This window comes from Falco cherrug, chromosome 1 (genome assembly GCF_023634085.1).
Source record: "Falco cherrug isolate bFalChe1 chromosome 1, bFalChe1.pri, whole genome shotgun sequence".
Lineage (NCBI taxonomy): Eukaryota > Metazoa > Chordata > Aves > Falconiformes > Falconidae > Falco > Falco cherrug.
In genome coordinates, this window is record NC_073697.1 from 24698961 (window position 1) to 24712818 (window position 13858).

A 13858-nucleotide genomic window follows, 5' to 3' on the forward strand; every position below is an offset into this window, starting at 1 on the left:
GATAAAAATAGGTAGTTTTGTTTGTAGAAAACTTGTATTTTAAAATGTTTTATGATGTCTACTCAGCTAATTGATTTGCTCTTTTTGTCTCGCTGTTCTTATGTTTCCATTTTCTCATCATCCTCCTTCTGACTTATTTACACAGTGAAAAGGATTTGGTGAAACAGGCAAAAACCCTAAATAGTGCAGCAAACAAACTGATCCAGAAGCATCATTAGACATTTTTATGTCTGGTCACCTCACAGCTCTGACATCAGAACTCATTTATGAGGGGAGAACTTGAGAATTGCTAAAAGCAACTGTTAAAATGTTAATTGTCACCTAAAGTTGATTTGGAATTTGCTGAATTTTTAAAATCAGTGAGTTTTTCTTCAGAGATTTAGAGTCGGGTATAAAAATCCCTAACTTTGCCATTTAAACTGTGTTAAAGTACCAATGAGTTGGCCAATAAACACACCAGAAAAGCATAAGGAGTGGGAGATATGTGGCTCTGTACATCCTGGTGATGCATACGGTATACAGCAGCACAAGTCTTCAGTGTTTATGGATGCTAGGTGCATTGGTCAAGCCACTCTCAGATTGGCCAGCTCTGGAAAGTCAACTAGTTTTCTGTGTTACCCATTTTGTGAAGTAGATGAAAAAAAATGCATCCCTGGAAGTTGTTGAAAGTAGTCGTGTACGTACCCCAAGCCGTTACCCATTCACTTCTGTTTTGTGGGTTCAGCCCCGCGTCCGAGACAAACGGGCGCGACTCGATAGCTCATCACCATGAGGACCAGCCCTCTTGTAACCGAGACTGCTTGCAACGACCTTGCCTTAGTGACTTGGTGGGAGGGTGGGGACTTACCCTTATTCCTTTAAACTTCATGTGTCCAGAATTAGTAGCTAGGTGTCTTAGAGTAACATGATAGAGTGGTAAGTTCAGTGGAAACCTCCTTATCTTTGCATTGCCTTCTACCTCTGCCATGATTCCCTCTAGACATACGTTGCGGTTCTTCCTGACTGAAGGAAGCTGAGGAGAGGTGTGTTGGTAGGTGTCTCCTCTTCCTGGAAAGGGAAGTTACACGTTTTACAAAAAATGATCTGATCTTTATACACTAGGGTTTAAGAGAAACAAAACCAAACAAAAAACAGAAGAAGAAAGGAACAAAATGTGCAGTGGTGGGGAGTGGAAACGGTAATTTGGTACTTGACCATTCCTTGTCTGAGTAGTTAGTGGTTTAAAAGGAAGAGTTGCCTTTTACTGTTACACTTTTTTCATTTGCTTCTGAGTTTCTGTTGATCGATACAAATGGAATTTGCTAATGAAAGAACAGCTAAAGCTTGGGAACAGCTCTCGATAAGAATAATAATTGCCATTTTAACACCCCAGTGCAAAACTTCAACTGTAGCTTGGACTATTATAAACTGATATCCCCTTCCCTGTGGCCACAGAAGTTCACCGTGCTGGCCTGTCACAGGCTTTAGGTTATAAGTGCTCCTAGAGAGAGATTTTTTTTTCTTTCGAGAAGATGACCTTTGGGGGTTTTCTGTGTTGAGTAAGTGGGTTTTTTTGCTCTGGTGAGATGCCTGTAAAAATTCTTTGGGGCCAGTTCTCGCTTTGTCCTGCGGGACAGTGCCCCTTGGGGCAGCAGGTGGCAAATGTGGCTGAAATGCAGCTGGGGAAAGAACAGCTACTGATTCTAACCAGGCACATTTAAAAATTTGTGAGGCTCAGCCTAGTTCCCCTGTACACAAGCGTGTACCACCGCTTCACTTGTTTAACGGACTCCCGCACCCAAGCAGACTCAGAGAGCCATTTCAAATCTCTACGCAGCGGCCAAGTCGCATGCTTGAGAGTATAAACTTAACCTTCGGTAACCTTTTACTAGAAAGTCATTTTAACTACCTGGAGATAAATAGAATAATAATAAAAAGGTGGACGCTTTCATCAAGGTATCCAAATAGCTAGTTAGAACAGTTAACTCCCCTGCCCCTCCCCAGGTTTCTTCTGTAGAAACAGGGGGTTGGGCTGGTTTTGTTTGCTGTCACAGCAGTGCTAACATAAGACAGAATTAAGGATCTGGCCGTTTCTGATGTCAGGCCCGAAGTGGAAATGCTTTGGTGCACTGATGCCTGGGCGCTTGAGCCAATGCGTCAATCTGTGGAAGAGACCAGGAAAATGCACTAATTCTTACTATAGTAGTTAACCTATGTTGCAAGTTCCAGTTACATGTGTAAAGCTGAAATGTAACGTACATTAAAATCAAATTTGACTTAAAATTCTGTGTACTTGAGGTTTGCTTTGAATCTGGATAAAAGTGATGTTTTATGTTTTTCATCTAATGGCTGTAAACCGTAGTAATAGAATAAAAACTATTGAAAATCAGAGCTTCTGCCTGGTTCACCTACATCTTGCTTTTCTTTAAAATATTTTCCCCCTTTCCATTGTTTTTACATTCCTTTTGTTTTGGCTTTACCTTTTCACTGGGTTTTTTATTTGTTGGTTAAACTCGGTCTTCCTCCCCACCATGGCTTTTGTTTTTTATCACAAGTTCATGTGGCTCAAATCCAGATTGCGACAGGCAGAGAAGGACCGTCAGTTGGCTCAGCAGGACAACCGGCTCTTCAAGCAGGAGTTTGGGGACAAAATCAACAGCCTCCAGCTAGAAGTGGAAGAGCTCTCCAGGCAGCGGTGAAGAGATCCTTTTCTAATCTCATTTCTGGGCTGTTCTTACTGTTTCTAGTAGAGAAGGCAGGCCAGGGCGATGGCAAAAGGAAGGAGGGGTTGGAGTCAGAGAGGCAACTGGCATGCTGGGCGCCAGGCAGGCATAAGCTCTGGGGTGGCGAAATGCTTTGTGAGGTGGAAAATCTTTTGACATGCGTGCCTTTAAAGTTACAGCTTGAAAAACTGAATGGGGAAGAAAATGCAAAAGAACAATGGGGTCAGCAGAAACCACCAGCAAAAGTATAAATCCTAGGTGGTGGTGGAATATCAGAAGCAGGCTGCAGAATATCTCTTGGGTGGAAATGAAATGTCAGGATATTTTTCTGAACATGGGAATGTCCATGGGGGCTTTCTGTGCTGTGGTTAGATTTGTAGGGCATCTGCCAGTAGCCATCTCATTTGAAAACAGGCAGGGCTAGAGACTGGGGGGGACAAGGGTCACCCCAAGCTGCAAAACCTCTTTGGGACACTGGGTAGATGCTCGGTCTGCACTGAGGTTGCGTTGCAGGTTAGCCTGCGGGGAATGGCAGCTGGATGTGTGCTTTGGTGCACAGTCAGGTCTCTGAGGACAACGTAGATCTCTCCAAGGTCTAGCGGTGCGTCAGGCTTTCCGCTGTAATACCATAATCTGGAATCTAAAACTAACACTAACAGCGAGTGATTTACTGCTCATCGATGGGGATGCAGGAGCTCAGTCTTTGCCTAGAGCTAATGCTGAAGCATCTGGAGCAAGGGCAGCAATCCTGGTTGTGGGTCTTGAGAAACAACGCTGTGATTTTTTTATTATTTTTTTTTTCCCAGTTGAAACTGGTCTGTTTTGCTGGGAGGCAACCAAAGCGTTGGAAACCACATGTAGAGAACCTGGCGAGAACTATCATGTTTTTCCTTGCAGTGTCATCAGTTTACCAGTATCAGGAAAACAGAGAAATCCTCTTTTATCTTAAAATAGAAGAGCGTCTCTCCTTCTGCAGCCATGATGCATCTTTACTTTGTTGTAAGGTCACTGTGTGGAGGCATTGCTGGATGCTTTTTTTTTTTTTTGGCCCCTTCGTGGCACAGCTTTTTATTTCCTTTTTCGAGAAGTTACAGAAGCTACCCAGAAAACCAGCAAGTGGCTTTTATCAGAAATTCATGTGAGGTCATGGGTGAGCTCAGCAGTGTTCTTGGATATAAAGGGGGAACGAACGCGTCTTCTCCACACATGCACCTCGCACAGAGTCAGTTTAACTTAGTTGTAGCTACCTGGAGAGGACATTTGCAAATCAGTCTATTTTCGCATCAGTTGGACTTTTTCTGATTCCTTCCTCGCCCAAGCTAAATAAAGATGACAGCATGAAAAGGATTGAGCCTCTTTACTGGGAGGCTGTGCTGCTTTATTTGACTGAGTTTCTAAAGCAGTAAGTTAGTGGATGGTGGCTAGTCTTGCTTGAATTACATTCCTTTTAAGAGAAAATAGGGCTTTTTGTGTCTGTGGTGTTGGTTTTAAAACAAGTTATAAACAAGAATTCCCTAGGTCGCTTAGTTCTTAAATGTCAACACAGGCAAGTATTCATTCCTGGATCTGACTCTCCACCAGCTTTACGCACTTCAGTTACGCTATGTAATTAATGAGGCTGCAGTCGTAATGAGTTATTTAAAATGCTGTTGGAGCGGTAGGGAGACTAACAAGGGTAATAATGGATAATTTGGTTTTAATAGCAATAAGGATTTAGATGTTTTATAGTACAAGTCTACAGTGCAATCTTTTATAGTACAAGTATCTACTTTTACCAGTAGGTACTCAGTTTCCTAGGCTTTGATGTTGGCGCAGGGATTGTTCCTTTTCTTGTAATGATTTCAGAAAACGGCATTTCTAGCACCTAGTCCCTGATGGTCCTTGTGCTCCAAGAGCTTCACAGCTGTTGTGCAGAGGCAGGCAGCAGTCGTGGAGGCGCTGAGCTTTCTCGTGGCCCAGAGTAAAGGCTCTGCCAGTCTCAGCTAGATTTAGAGTCGTGCTTCTCGTCAGCCTGCTTCAGGCTGCATCAGGGACCTTAGATGTGCTCGTTCATCTGTCCTTGACCCGCTGATTAGTTTTCCTCCCGAATACAAATGTGCTGCGCTCAGCCGTGTCTTTGTTCCCTCTGGCTGGTTGTACCGCAGCACACACTGCAGGGGACTGACACACAAGCCTGGGCTGCGGTACCGGTGCGGATCAGCAGCCCGACGGCCTAGCGGTCTTGAAAGAGCATGCGTCATCCCTTCGTGGCAGGTTAGGCTAGACCAGGGAGTTGATGGCAGGCCGTAAAACAGCGTGTGCATCCTGTGTTCAGCCTGCTGGGCTCGCCTCTCCTATTCAAGCCCGCGTACTGACCTGCTCATACACTGTGGCTCAAGCAACATCAGTAGCAGAGCAGGCTGCAGAGTACTCCCGGTGAGGAGCCCTCAGCCTGAGCCCTCGCTTGCACCGCGAGGACCAAGCCCCGCTTTCAGGTGAGGTGTCAGAAGCATTGCCACAGCTCTCGGGGAGGAACAGCCATCCACCCTGTGGGGATGGCTTTGGGAAAGGGTCTAGGCTTTGGTTTCAGAGCCTGTCCCACAGCCGATGTGTTAAAGAATGCCTTTCTGAGCAGGGTGCTGATCAACAGCTCTGTAACAGATGAATAACTGAGTATTTTTAAGGACTTTCAGACATAGCCAACAGGTTTATTTCCCACAAAATTGTGCTAGAACTAGATGAAGAACTTGTAGCTTTTCCATTCTGCCATATTATGGTTTAACACACTGCAAGACAACTTTTTGTCCCAAGAGTCAGTTTTCAGCTCTTGAGTTGGGGTTCAGTTGCTTTAGTGTAAAGAGAGGGTTAAATAGTTCATTAGCTGTCGATGCCATGTGTTACAAAACCAAAGCCTATATCCCAGTTCCATCTCGATATTCTAGGAGCCATCTTGAACTAGAACTGAAGCGGGAAAGAGACAGATGGTCACACAGTCACCAACGCAGCCAAGACAACAAAAAAGGCACAAAGAATTGGCTAAGACAGGTAATAGGACTTTTATTCTTGGCTTGTCTTTGAAGTATAGTTTCATTTTGCTTGTTTGCTTTTCCTGAGCTTTATTAGGCAATAAAATCTATATTGTTAACATGCCACAGCCAAAGGAGCTTTGAAACACTTTTTTAAACACACTAAATAGGCAGCTTATTGAGTGAGCCTCACAAAATACTGCAGGCATTGCACTTCATCCCGGAACACTGGTTTCCTCTTACAGGCTGGGTACCTGACAAAATCTTGACAGTGATTGCAGTTTTCCTTCACTAGTTAAATAAAACCACGTGTAATACAGCAGAGATGCTGTACGTGTTACATCTTATGAAAAGCCAGCTTGCTTGGGTTTTTTTTCTGCATCATAATAAGGGAAATTCTGCTGAAAGAGGTAAGTAGTAAAACCTGAAGAGAAATTTCTCTCTTGAGGGCATCACAAATATCTTTTGGTGGTGTTCTAGTGCTGCATATTAGAGAATTCAATGTTTTTTAAAGCAAAGCACGGTGTTCATCTTGAGAATAAAACTCATAGCCCCCAAGTGAAACTCCCTTTTTAGCAGTACATTTGCCTTTGAAAGTGAAAACCTGCTCTGCAGCTTTTTCTGTAAAGTGAAACAGGCTCTTTTGCTGGGAATTGGCAGTAAAACAGTTGTTTTGGAGAGCGAAACTTGCAAGTAGGAGAACTGTGAAGTAGCAGAGGTTGTTTCAGCGATTCTGACATGTGCTGCTGTGCTTGGGAGTTGCCTTCACTGGGATGCCCAGGGCTGCTTGAACAATTCAGTTTTCTCTCTTCTTTTTTTTTTTTCTTTTTTTTTTTCTTTTTTTTTTTTCTTAAACCAATATTACCCATGATATCTGTGAAGTCATTTACGCATCATAAGTCGTTTATCAAAAAGTCATGTTTGCTTGTGGCAGAAGAGCTATAACAGAGTAGAAGGAATTGGGGAAGTGCAATGCAGTTAGCCTTTAAAAACAAAGGGAATGCCCAAACCGGCTAATCTGATCGTTAAGCTGGTTAGCCCTCTCGAAGGCAGAATAGCTGTTTTTCATCGCTGCTTAGCTTGGCTTTGAGACCAGGTTACTGCGTGGGGTTATCCTCCTTTACTCTGTAGGTGAGCGCTGTGCCACGAGTAGGGTGCTCCCACAAGGAGCACATGGGCAAAATGTGCAAAAAAAAAAAAAAAAAAAAAGCGGCTTCAGAATGGACTTCTCATCTGCCACAAAACCTGTAGGTGACGCTTGATCCAGTGGCGGTTTGGAGAAATGGAAGAGATCCACTGAGGCTGTAGTCACAACTTAAGAGCAGTGCTTGCGTGGGTGATTCTGCCAGCACTTACCACTTGCAGTTGGGAGGCTGGGTTTTGACAGTTGCGTTACGTGCGTGGCGCAGGCTGTGACCGAGGTCTTGGCTGGGGAGGAGGGGAGGATTGATTTCCTTTCCTGCCTGAGAGGATTTATCTCGCTGATCAGTCTTTAAAAAGCCTATTCAGCCCATCTACCTTTTCAAACCCTGCTGTTAAAACAGTGGTGACTGTGAAGTTTCTTCAGCCTCTTAGTAAAAGGGGAGGTCGTTGGGCGCATTTAAGAGTCCCTCTCTAAAATGTGAAGTCAATTTTTTGTTCGCAGCAAAAGGGAAGCATGTAGAGCTGTTCCTAGGGCAGATTGGTGTGTGTATGCTGTCACATGTCCCAATACACCGCTGTGCCAAGGAGGGGCAGATCAGCATGCACCAAATAGCCACATAAAGCCTCCCTTTGCAGTGGCAGGGGTGAAACTGGAGGCTTTATGTAGGTCAGCTGATGGATAAATGTTTCCTTTTGACAGGATGGGAAGCTCAGAATCCAGGAAGAAAATGCTAAACTGAAACAGCCACTAAGAGAGGAGAACAGTGTCCTGCCACACAAGTACGGAAGAAAAGAAATCATGTTTTTGCCTTCTTTTTTTCTAAGTCCTGCTTCCCTTGTCTAACACCTGCTGCTGCTGGGAGGTTTCCATAGCACAACTTCCCTTTCTAAGAAAGATTTTCAACCTCCTGCCCTTGATTGAGGTCTCCCTGCTGCTTTTTCGTGTGTCTCGAAGAAGGAGGTTCCACTGCCTGTCACCAGCGTCTCTGGATCTGAAAAGCTCTGTCTCTCTCCCATTTCCCTTTGAATTTATTTCTGTATAAATCTGCTGTTCACTGATTTTTCTCACGTAATGAACCTTCGTAAACCAAATGCTGCAGAGATCTGGACCTTTGGTACTCGTGTCTGAAGAAGATACCTTTGTTGGTGAGGGAAAGGAGAAGGGTTGGTGGATCCATGGCATTTGTAGCTGATGAACAATGGCTTCTAGGCAAGAACAGAAGCTGCTGGGGAAAGAAAACTTTCAGGAAGATGGTTGTATAAAAATGTAGTTCAGGGAGCATGTTTCTAAGCTGAATATTACAGAGGAGGATTCTTGTTGCAGGGTTGTTTAGTATTTGGAAGCTAAGTTTCAGATCTGGTTTTACATGTGAAAAGGTGCTTTAAAATGTCACGGGAAACAGCTCTGTAATGAGGACTTTGGTTGGAGACCATTTGAAGTATTCTGAACGTCAATGAAAAAACACCATGCTCTGACACAGTGCACTGAATGCCAAGTTAATCAGAAAAGTATTGCCTTAAAAATAGCATAGACTCAATTCAAATCTGTTTTATCAGATATTAAAAAACTTCCAGGCCTTTTTACCCCCTTTCACCTTGAGTGTTTAAGCAATATGAGCGTCAGGCTGCTGATTTATCTGGAAAGCCTCAAAATGTGTTACTGCGGCCTGTTTGCGGGATCAGTTGTAGGGGATCAGCTGTTCTGCAGTAATAAGTTCAAAGCCAGTTTTAAACTGCATTTGTACCATCTAAGCAGCCTTTTCAATGTTCATGCTCCCTTTCCTCTGCTCTTCTGAAGGCATCTTGCAAGTTTTTCTCCTGTTCCCCTGGGCCAGGAGCGCTGTACGTCTGCAGCACCAGTCACACGGTGCCTGTTGGCTTCGCTGCTTGACAGAGCCTCTGCACGCCTCGCCTCTTGTGCAGGCAGGCTTGGAGCGTGGTTTTGAAGAGGCAAGCCCAAAAATCTGTCTGGGTAGGGTTTTAAAAACAGGATGAAGGAATTTTTTGATAGTCCAGATCTTTTTCTTAAATGATGTGGTGACTGAAGCACCAGCTCCAAGTGACGGTGTCCTTCTCTTGTAGGTTACTGAGCAGCACGCAGGAGGAGCAGGTGAGTGATTCTTTCTTTTGCGTTGAAATACTGAAGGGCAGGGGGTATGGAGGGAGCTCCTGGGTTGCTGCAGCATATTCCCTGCCCACATATCCTGATGTTTGTCCTTCGGGTTTTGCCTTGGTGAGGATTTGGCTGTAGAATCAGTAGCTGCAATCATTCCCTAATGGGGAAACCGCTGCTTATCTGATTAGAAAGGCTTTTCGTTGGCAGCGCTGCACCTCCGTGAGTTCATTTTGCCTCTTCAGCACAACCGTGTTGGGTTTTTAAACTAATATTATCCCCTTTTACTGTTGCTTTGCCCTGTGCTTTTCCTGGGTTGGTGGTCTGGAAAGAACAATGAAAGCATGATGTAATTTGCTGTCTGTGAAAACGGCGGTGTTTAACCTCCTTGGTCTGGGCTGCACTTTTGCCAGTTGCTCTGTAGGCTGGAGGGAGGGGGGTGTTTTGGTCCGTTGCTTTGGTGTTTTCATGTATCTCAAATTGACCCAAATCCAGCCTTTCTCCCTTGAGTGCCTGGCAAAGCCGGGACAGACCCCTGGCTGTGAAGGGGATGCTGCAACACTTGCTTTGTGCGCTGTCTGCTGAGAATTTCTGCATCCGCCAGCTCTTCTTCACAGTGAAAAAGATGTTTAGTTCCCGCGTTGTTGCTGGGACGGCAGCCTTGATCTCAGCCTGAAAATTGAGCTGCGTGGTCCTTCGTTCAGGCAGCCGTGCCGTGCTTCCCTGTCTGCCCTGCACCGTAGCCAGTGCAACAACTGCAGATCATCCTGCAAGTGCACGGTGGTTCTGCGTGGCTGCGGGGTGTGCTGTGAATAGAGAGGGGTTTAAAAACACAAGGACATGAAATCTTTCGCCCTTTTGTAAGAATGCGGATTAGCTGCAGAGCTCTAATGGAGGTGCTGTGTAAAGCAGAACGCCTTGGTTTTTACTTGGGGTTTAGGAACAGCTGTCAGGACCTGAAAATGCCGAGATCTGCCAGCTCTGCCAGGAAGAAAGCAGCCGGAGCAAAAAAAAGGTAACTCTGAGGACTTGTATTGCCATCTGTCATCTGATGAATGTGCGTTTCCTCTGATTTTCATTTTCAAATAGCACAGATTTCCTATGGGTGACTTGGGACAATGACAGTGGTCACTCAAGGGGTCCCCCGCTCTCCTCTGTGTTCAGCAGTTTGGTTTTCCTTCCCCTTAGTGGCTTCTTCCCTTTTTAGCTAAGTGGGTTTTTTTCTGGAGTCGATCAGAAGTGAGACTAGGAGGTGTTAGTGTTTGTTGTTTCTCCACTTGAGCCACCTTACCTTTTTCTTTTATTTTTTTTGTGGCTAAGCCCTTCTGGCTTTCCTCACTGCTTTACAGTCTGAATCTAGAGGGATTACAAGAGTTATCAGCAAGGGTGCTCAGCGGGAGTGCTGCCTTTATCCAGGTGCTCTCCTCCACCGGCGCTGAGGAGCAGTTTGCAAGGAGGCAAGCCAGGGTGCTGACAGAGCTGCTGTCAGTGCAGCCCGTGTCCTGGTCACACTGCTGCAAGTAGTTTGGGGGGTGGCGCTGGAAGGCAGCGCTGGATTGTGTTTGCAGTTCTGCCTGGCACGGACGCAGCTCTGGCCTCGTGGTTTTTGCCAGGGTGAAGAGCTGCTCCCAGGCCAGCCTGCTCTGCAGCACCTGCGCAGACGGCGTTCCTTGATGTGGTCGGAAGCCAGCCCTCTCCTCCCTGGCGCTGCAGTGCCGTGATGCTTAGAGCAGTCAGTGAGGGGGGGCCCCTGATTGCTCCCCCACCCCCCCAGTCACACCATGAACCTCTCCTGTTACACACGTGGGAACTGTAGGATTTTTAATCTTTCCTATTCCCTTGTGTTTATCTTGAGAAAACGCATTGAGTTCAAAGCAAACGCTAACAGCTTGATGTCAGACTTCGACACATTTCCAAATGCACGTGCAAATGTAAATACGCGTATCAGACAAGATTTATTCTGGTGTATTTATATGACTGTAAAATATACAGCACCTCTTGTGACTAAGTGCTCTAGTAGACCTCATCAATTAAAACTTGAATGGTTTGCTGTTGGTAACTCTGACCTGCTTTACCATGAGCCTTCACCTACTCTGATTGGGCCTAAGGAGCTTTGCTGCAAACTGGTCCTGAGCACAGGAGCGAACGCAGGGGCTTCGGAGGGGACAGGGTGGAGTTTTGGCATGTTTCTCTCTAGCTCAGCAGAGGATTTGGGTTGACTGAATGTTAATGAGAGAAAACACAGGATGTTAGCGAGAGAAAACGTTAAGTTTCTGCGTGTTGCTTGTGTCTTGAACATCTCTGTCCTCTTTCTGCATTACAGAATATCTGCAAGAACTGCGGTGGCACCTTCTGTGAAGCCTGTTCAGTGAATGAGCTGCCCCTGCCGTCTAGCATTAACCCCGAGCGCGTCTGCAATCCCTGTCACAAGCGGCTCATCCAGCAGTATTCCAGCAGTCCCTTGTAGGGGACAGGCTGCAGAGAGACGTGACAAAACACGATGACGTTGGTTTCTGGGGTTGTTCAGGGGGAATGTGAAGACGCGACGCTCACCTGCATTCTTTGGAGGGCGGAGGGGAAGCAGCTTCGTGGCGTTCACAGTCTCTTGTGACTAAACAACAGCCTGAGCCTTCCCTGTCCAGCAACCTGCCTGCTCCCAGACCTCAGCCAGTGCTGGGGAGAACCGCCTGGGGAATGTCATGTGGAGCAGCCCCAGGGTGCGCCCGAGCAGCCTCAGGGCGCAGCGAGAGCAGAGAGCCCCTGCCCCCCAAAAGAGAGCTCTGTGTGTGTGTGTGTGTGTGCACCTGTGTCTGTGCCTGCGAGTTGGGCAATGCTCGTGTTCAGGCGTGTGCTGTGGAAGTGCTGCTGCTAAGCCAAGGCTCACTGAACGCAGAAGAGGAGCGGGTTTGATCCTCATGTCTGGCTGCACTTGGAATTTCGCCTTTCCCGTTGCCTTTGACAATCTGGCTCAACTGTGCTCCATCAGTGCCAGGGGTAAGGAGGCCAGGTAAGATGCCCATAAACACTTTCTAGCTTCATTTCTTTGGCACAGCCCTCTGGCCAAGGGCTTGCCATGCAAATCAGTATGGAAAAATCATACAAAGCTGTGAAAGTTCTCCTTCTGTATTTTAGGGGGTGGGGGGTGTAGGTGTTTTTGAGGTGTGCATGATGCGAGAACTAGGACCTGCACTGATCTGGCACGGAAGTGCCTTATGGCATCTCTGACCTTCCTCTCGGAGACCCTCACTGTGACTTCATGATTACACAAGGGTGGCCAGAGCTGAGGGTGCAGCTGTACCTTCTGCTCTTGGTGCGGCACCTGGAAGGATTGGATCCCCAAGTATTTAGATACCCAGTTGTCATCATGACACCAAAGGTTTAGAGCCACTTTGATCTGCCTCTTCCCCCGTGTGCATGTGAAAAAGTCATAAAACAGGTGTTTCACTTTTATTAGCTCAGAATGAAGGGGAGATGAAATCGGAGTGTTTCTCACCTGGTAGAAATTCTAATTTGAAACACAGTTTAAAGAGGTTTCGGACTTTGTGCTACATCATTCTTTGTTGCTATTACCTCAAGGAATTTTATGTCGCTCCAAAAAGCGGTGGTGGTTCCTCACGAAGCACCTAGCATGTCAAAGTTGTGTTTGGTCCGTCTTATACTGGAAGCCTACTTCAGTCTTGAAGACCACAGAATGTTCTGTAGCCCATAGAAAACAGATGTATTTACATGTGACAAATGCATTTGGTTTTGTACAGATTTGATTAGGGGTTAGTGGTTTCATGCCCCGGAGGGGATTTTCTGTTCGTTAGACTGTCTGGAACCGCATTAAAAAGCGTGTCAGAGCTGAGCTTATTTACGTGGTTGGTGCTAGTTTGTACCAGGAATTATTTTTCTAGTTCCCTGTAGGCATTGGTGTGTTCAGCCACCCAAGTTCTCCAACCCCCCTTGGTACCCTTCAGAGCCAGAGCACTTCGCAGGGGGAGCAACTTTAAGTAGTTTTTCTGTGGTTTGTTTGTTGGGTTTTTTCCCCCTTGTGGTAGTGACATTTCCTTGCTGCTATCCCTTAAAGTAGATTAGTGGCTGTAAACAGTGTTGAAGTACAAGCCTAGAATTCAAGTGTGGGCACACTGCTTTGACGGGGTGAGACACCAGAGATGAACAGAGAAGACACAGAATTTAGTGGAAATCTTTTTGTGTACGTACTGTACACAGCTACGGGATTTCAGGTTCCTCCATCCAAGCCCAGCGTGACTCATGCGCCAAGGAGCAAGTGAGACCCAAGCAACTTCCATGTTAGAGGAGTAAACTGGAAACTGGGCCCTTACTGGAAAGGATTTTAACACTGGCACACCCAGCATTTTGCAGCTCTGAAGCGACAGCTTGTGACCTGTATCCAGCTTCCAGCTGTCCCAGCAGGAACAGCTGCTGCTCTGCTTGCTCCGAGTGAGGGCTGGGACTGTTGCTGGTGTGCAGAGCAGGACGGCTCTCAGCAGCTCCTCTGAAATCATGTGAGATTGTCACAAATGAGCAGGGAACTGGCAGAAAACCCTTCAGAATACAGGTCTGGCGACTACAGTGGCATCTGGCAAGGTCAGAGTGAGACTGCGCTCGCTGCCAGCTGTGTCGGTGCTCGCCTCTTTCCTGGCATCTCAGACTCCAGCAAATAGCTCTGCCTCCAAGTACTGGATGTTTTACGCTTGTAATACTGCAATGTTCAAGGCACATTTGTTCAGGTACCACTCGTAATGCTGGAGCGTAGGCTGACACCTGAATGTTTGGACTAGGGGGAGTGGAGGGCTGTTTTTCTGCTGTTAATTTTGTTCCACACAATAATAAAAACTTGAACATCTGTATCCCATGTCTATCCCGAGTGGTCTGTTCATCCCTGATGGAGA

General features: G+C 46.2%; 1 protein-coding gene across 11 annotated transcripts in view; it reads left to right on the forward strand.

Annotated features, from left to right (window-relative positions):
• Window positions 1-13816, forward strand: part of RUFY3 (RUN and FYVE domain containing 3) — a 57870-nt gene extending 44054 nt beyond the window's left edge. For 6 of the 11 annotated variants that reach the window (XM_055700480.1, XM_055700490.1, XM_027799745.2 and 3 more), the window contains 6 exons: window positions 2555-2674; window positions 5624-5726; window positions 7551-7630; window positions 8933-8960; window positions 9904-9978; window positions 11287-13816. In XM_055700480.1, coding sequence (XP_055556455.1) covers window positions 2555-2674; window positions 5624-5726; window positions 7551-7630; window positions 8933-8960; window positions 9904-9978; window positions 11287-11430 — 550 coding nt within the window. In that variant the 3' untranslated portion in view covers window positions 11431-13816. Of the gene's footprint in view, window positions 1-145; window positions 2369-2534; window positions 2675-5623; window positions 5729-7550; window positions 7631-8932; window positions 8961-9903; window positions 9979-11286 lie in introns of those variants that run through there. The other 5 variants (XM_027799751.2, XM_014276893.3, XR_008730592.1 and 2 more) reach the window with 4 other exon arrangements.
• Window positions 13817-13858: the final 42 nt, after the last annotated feature.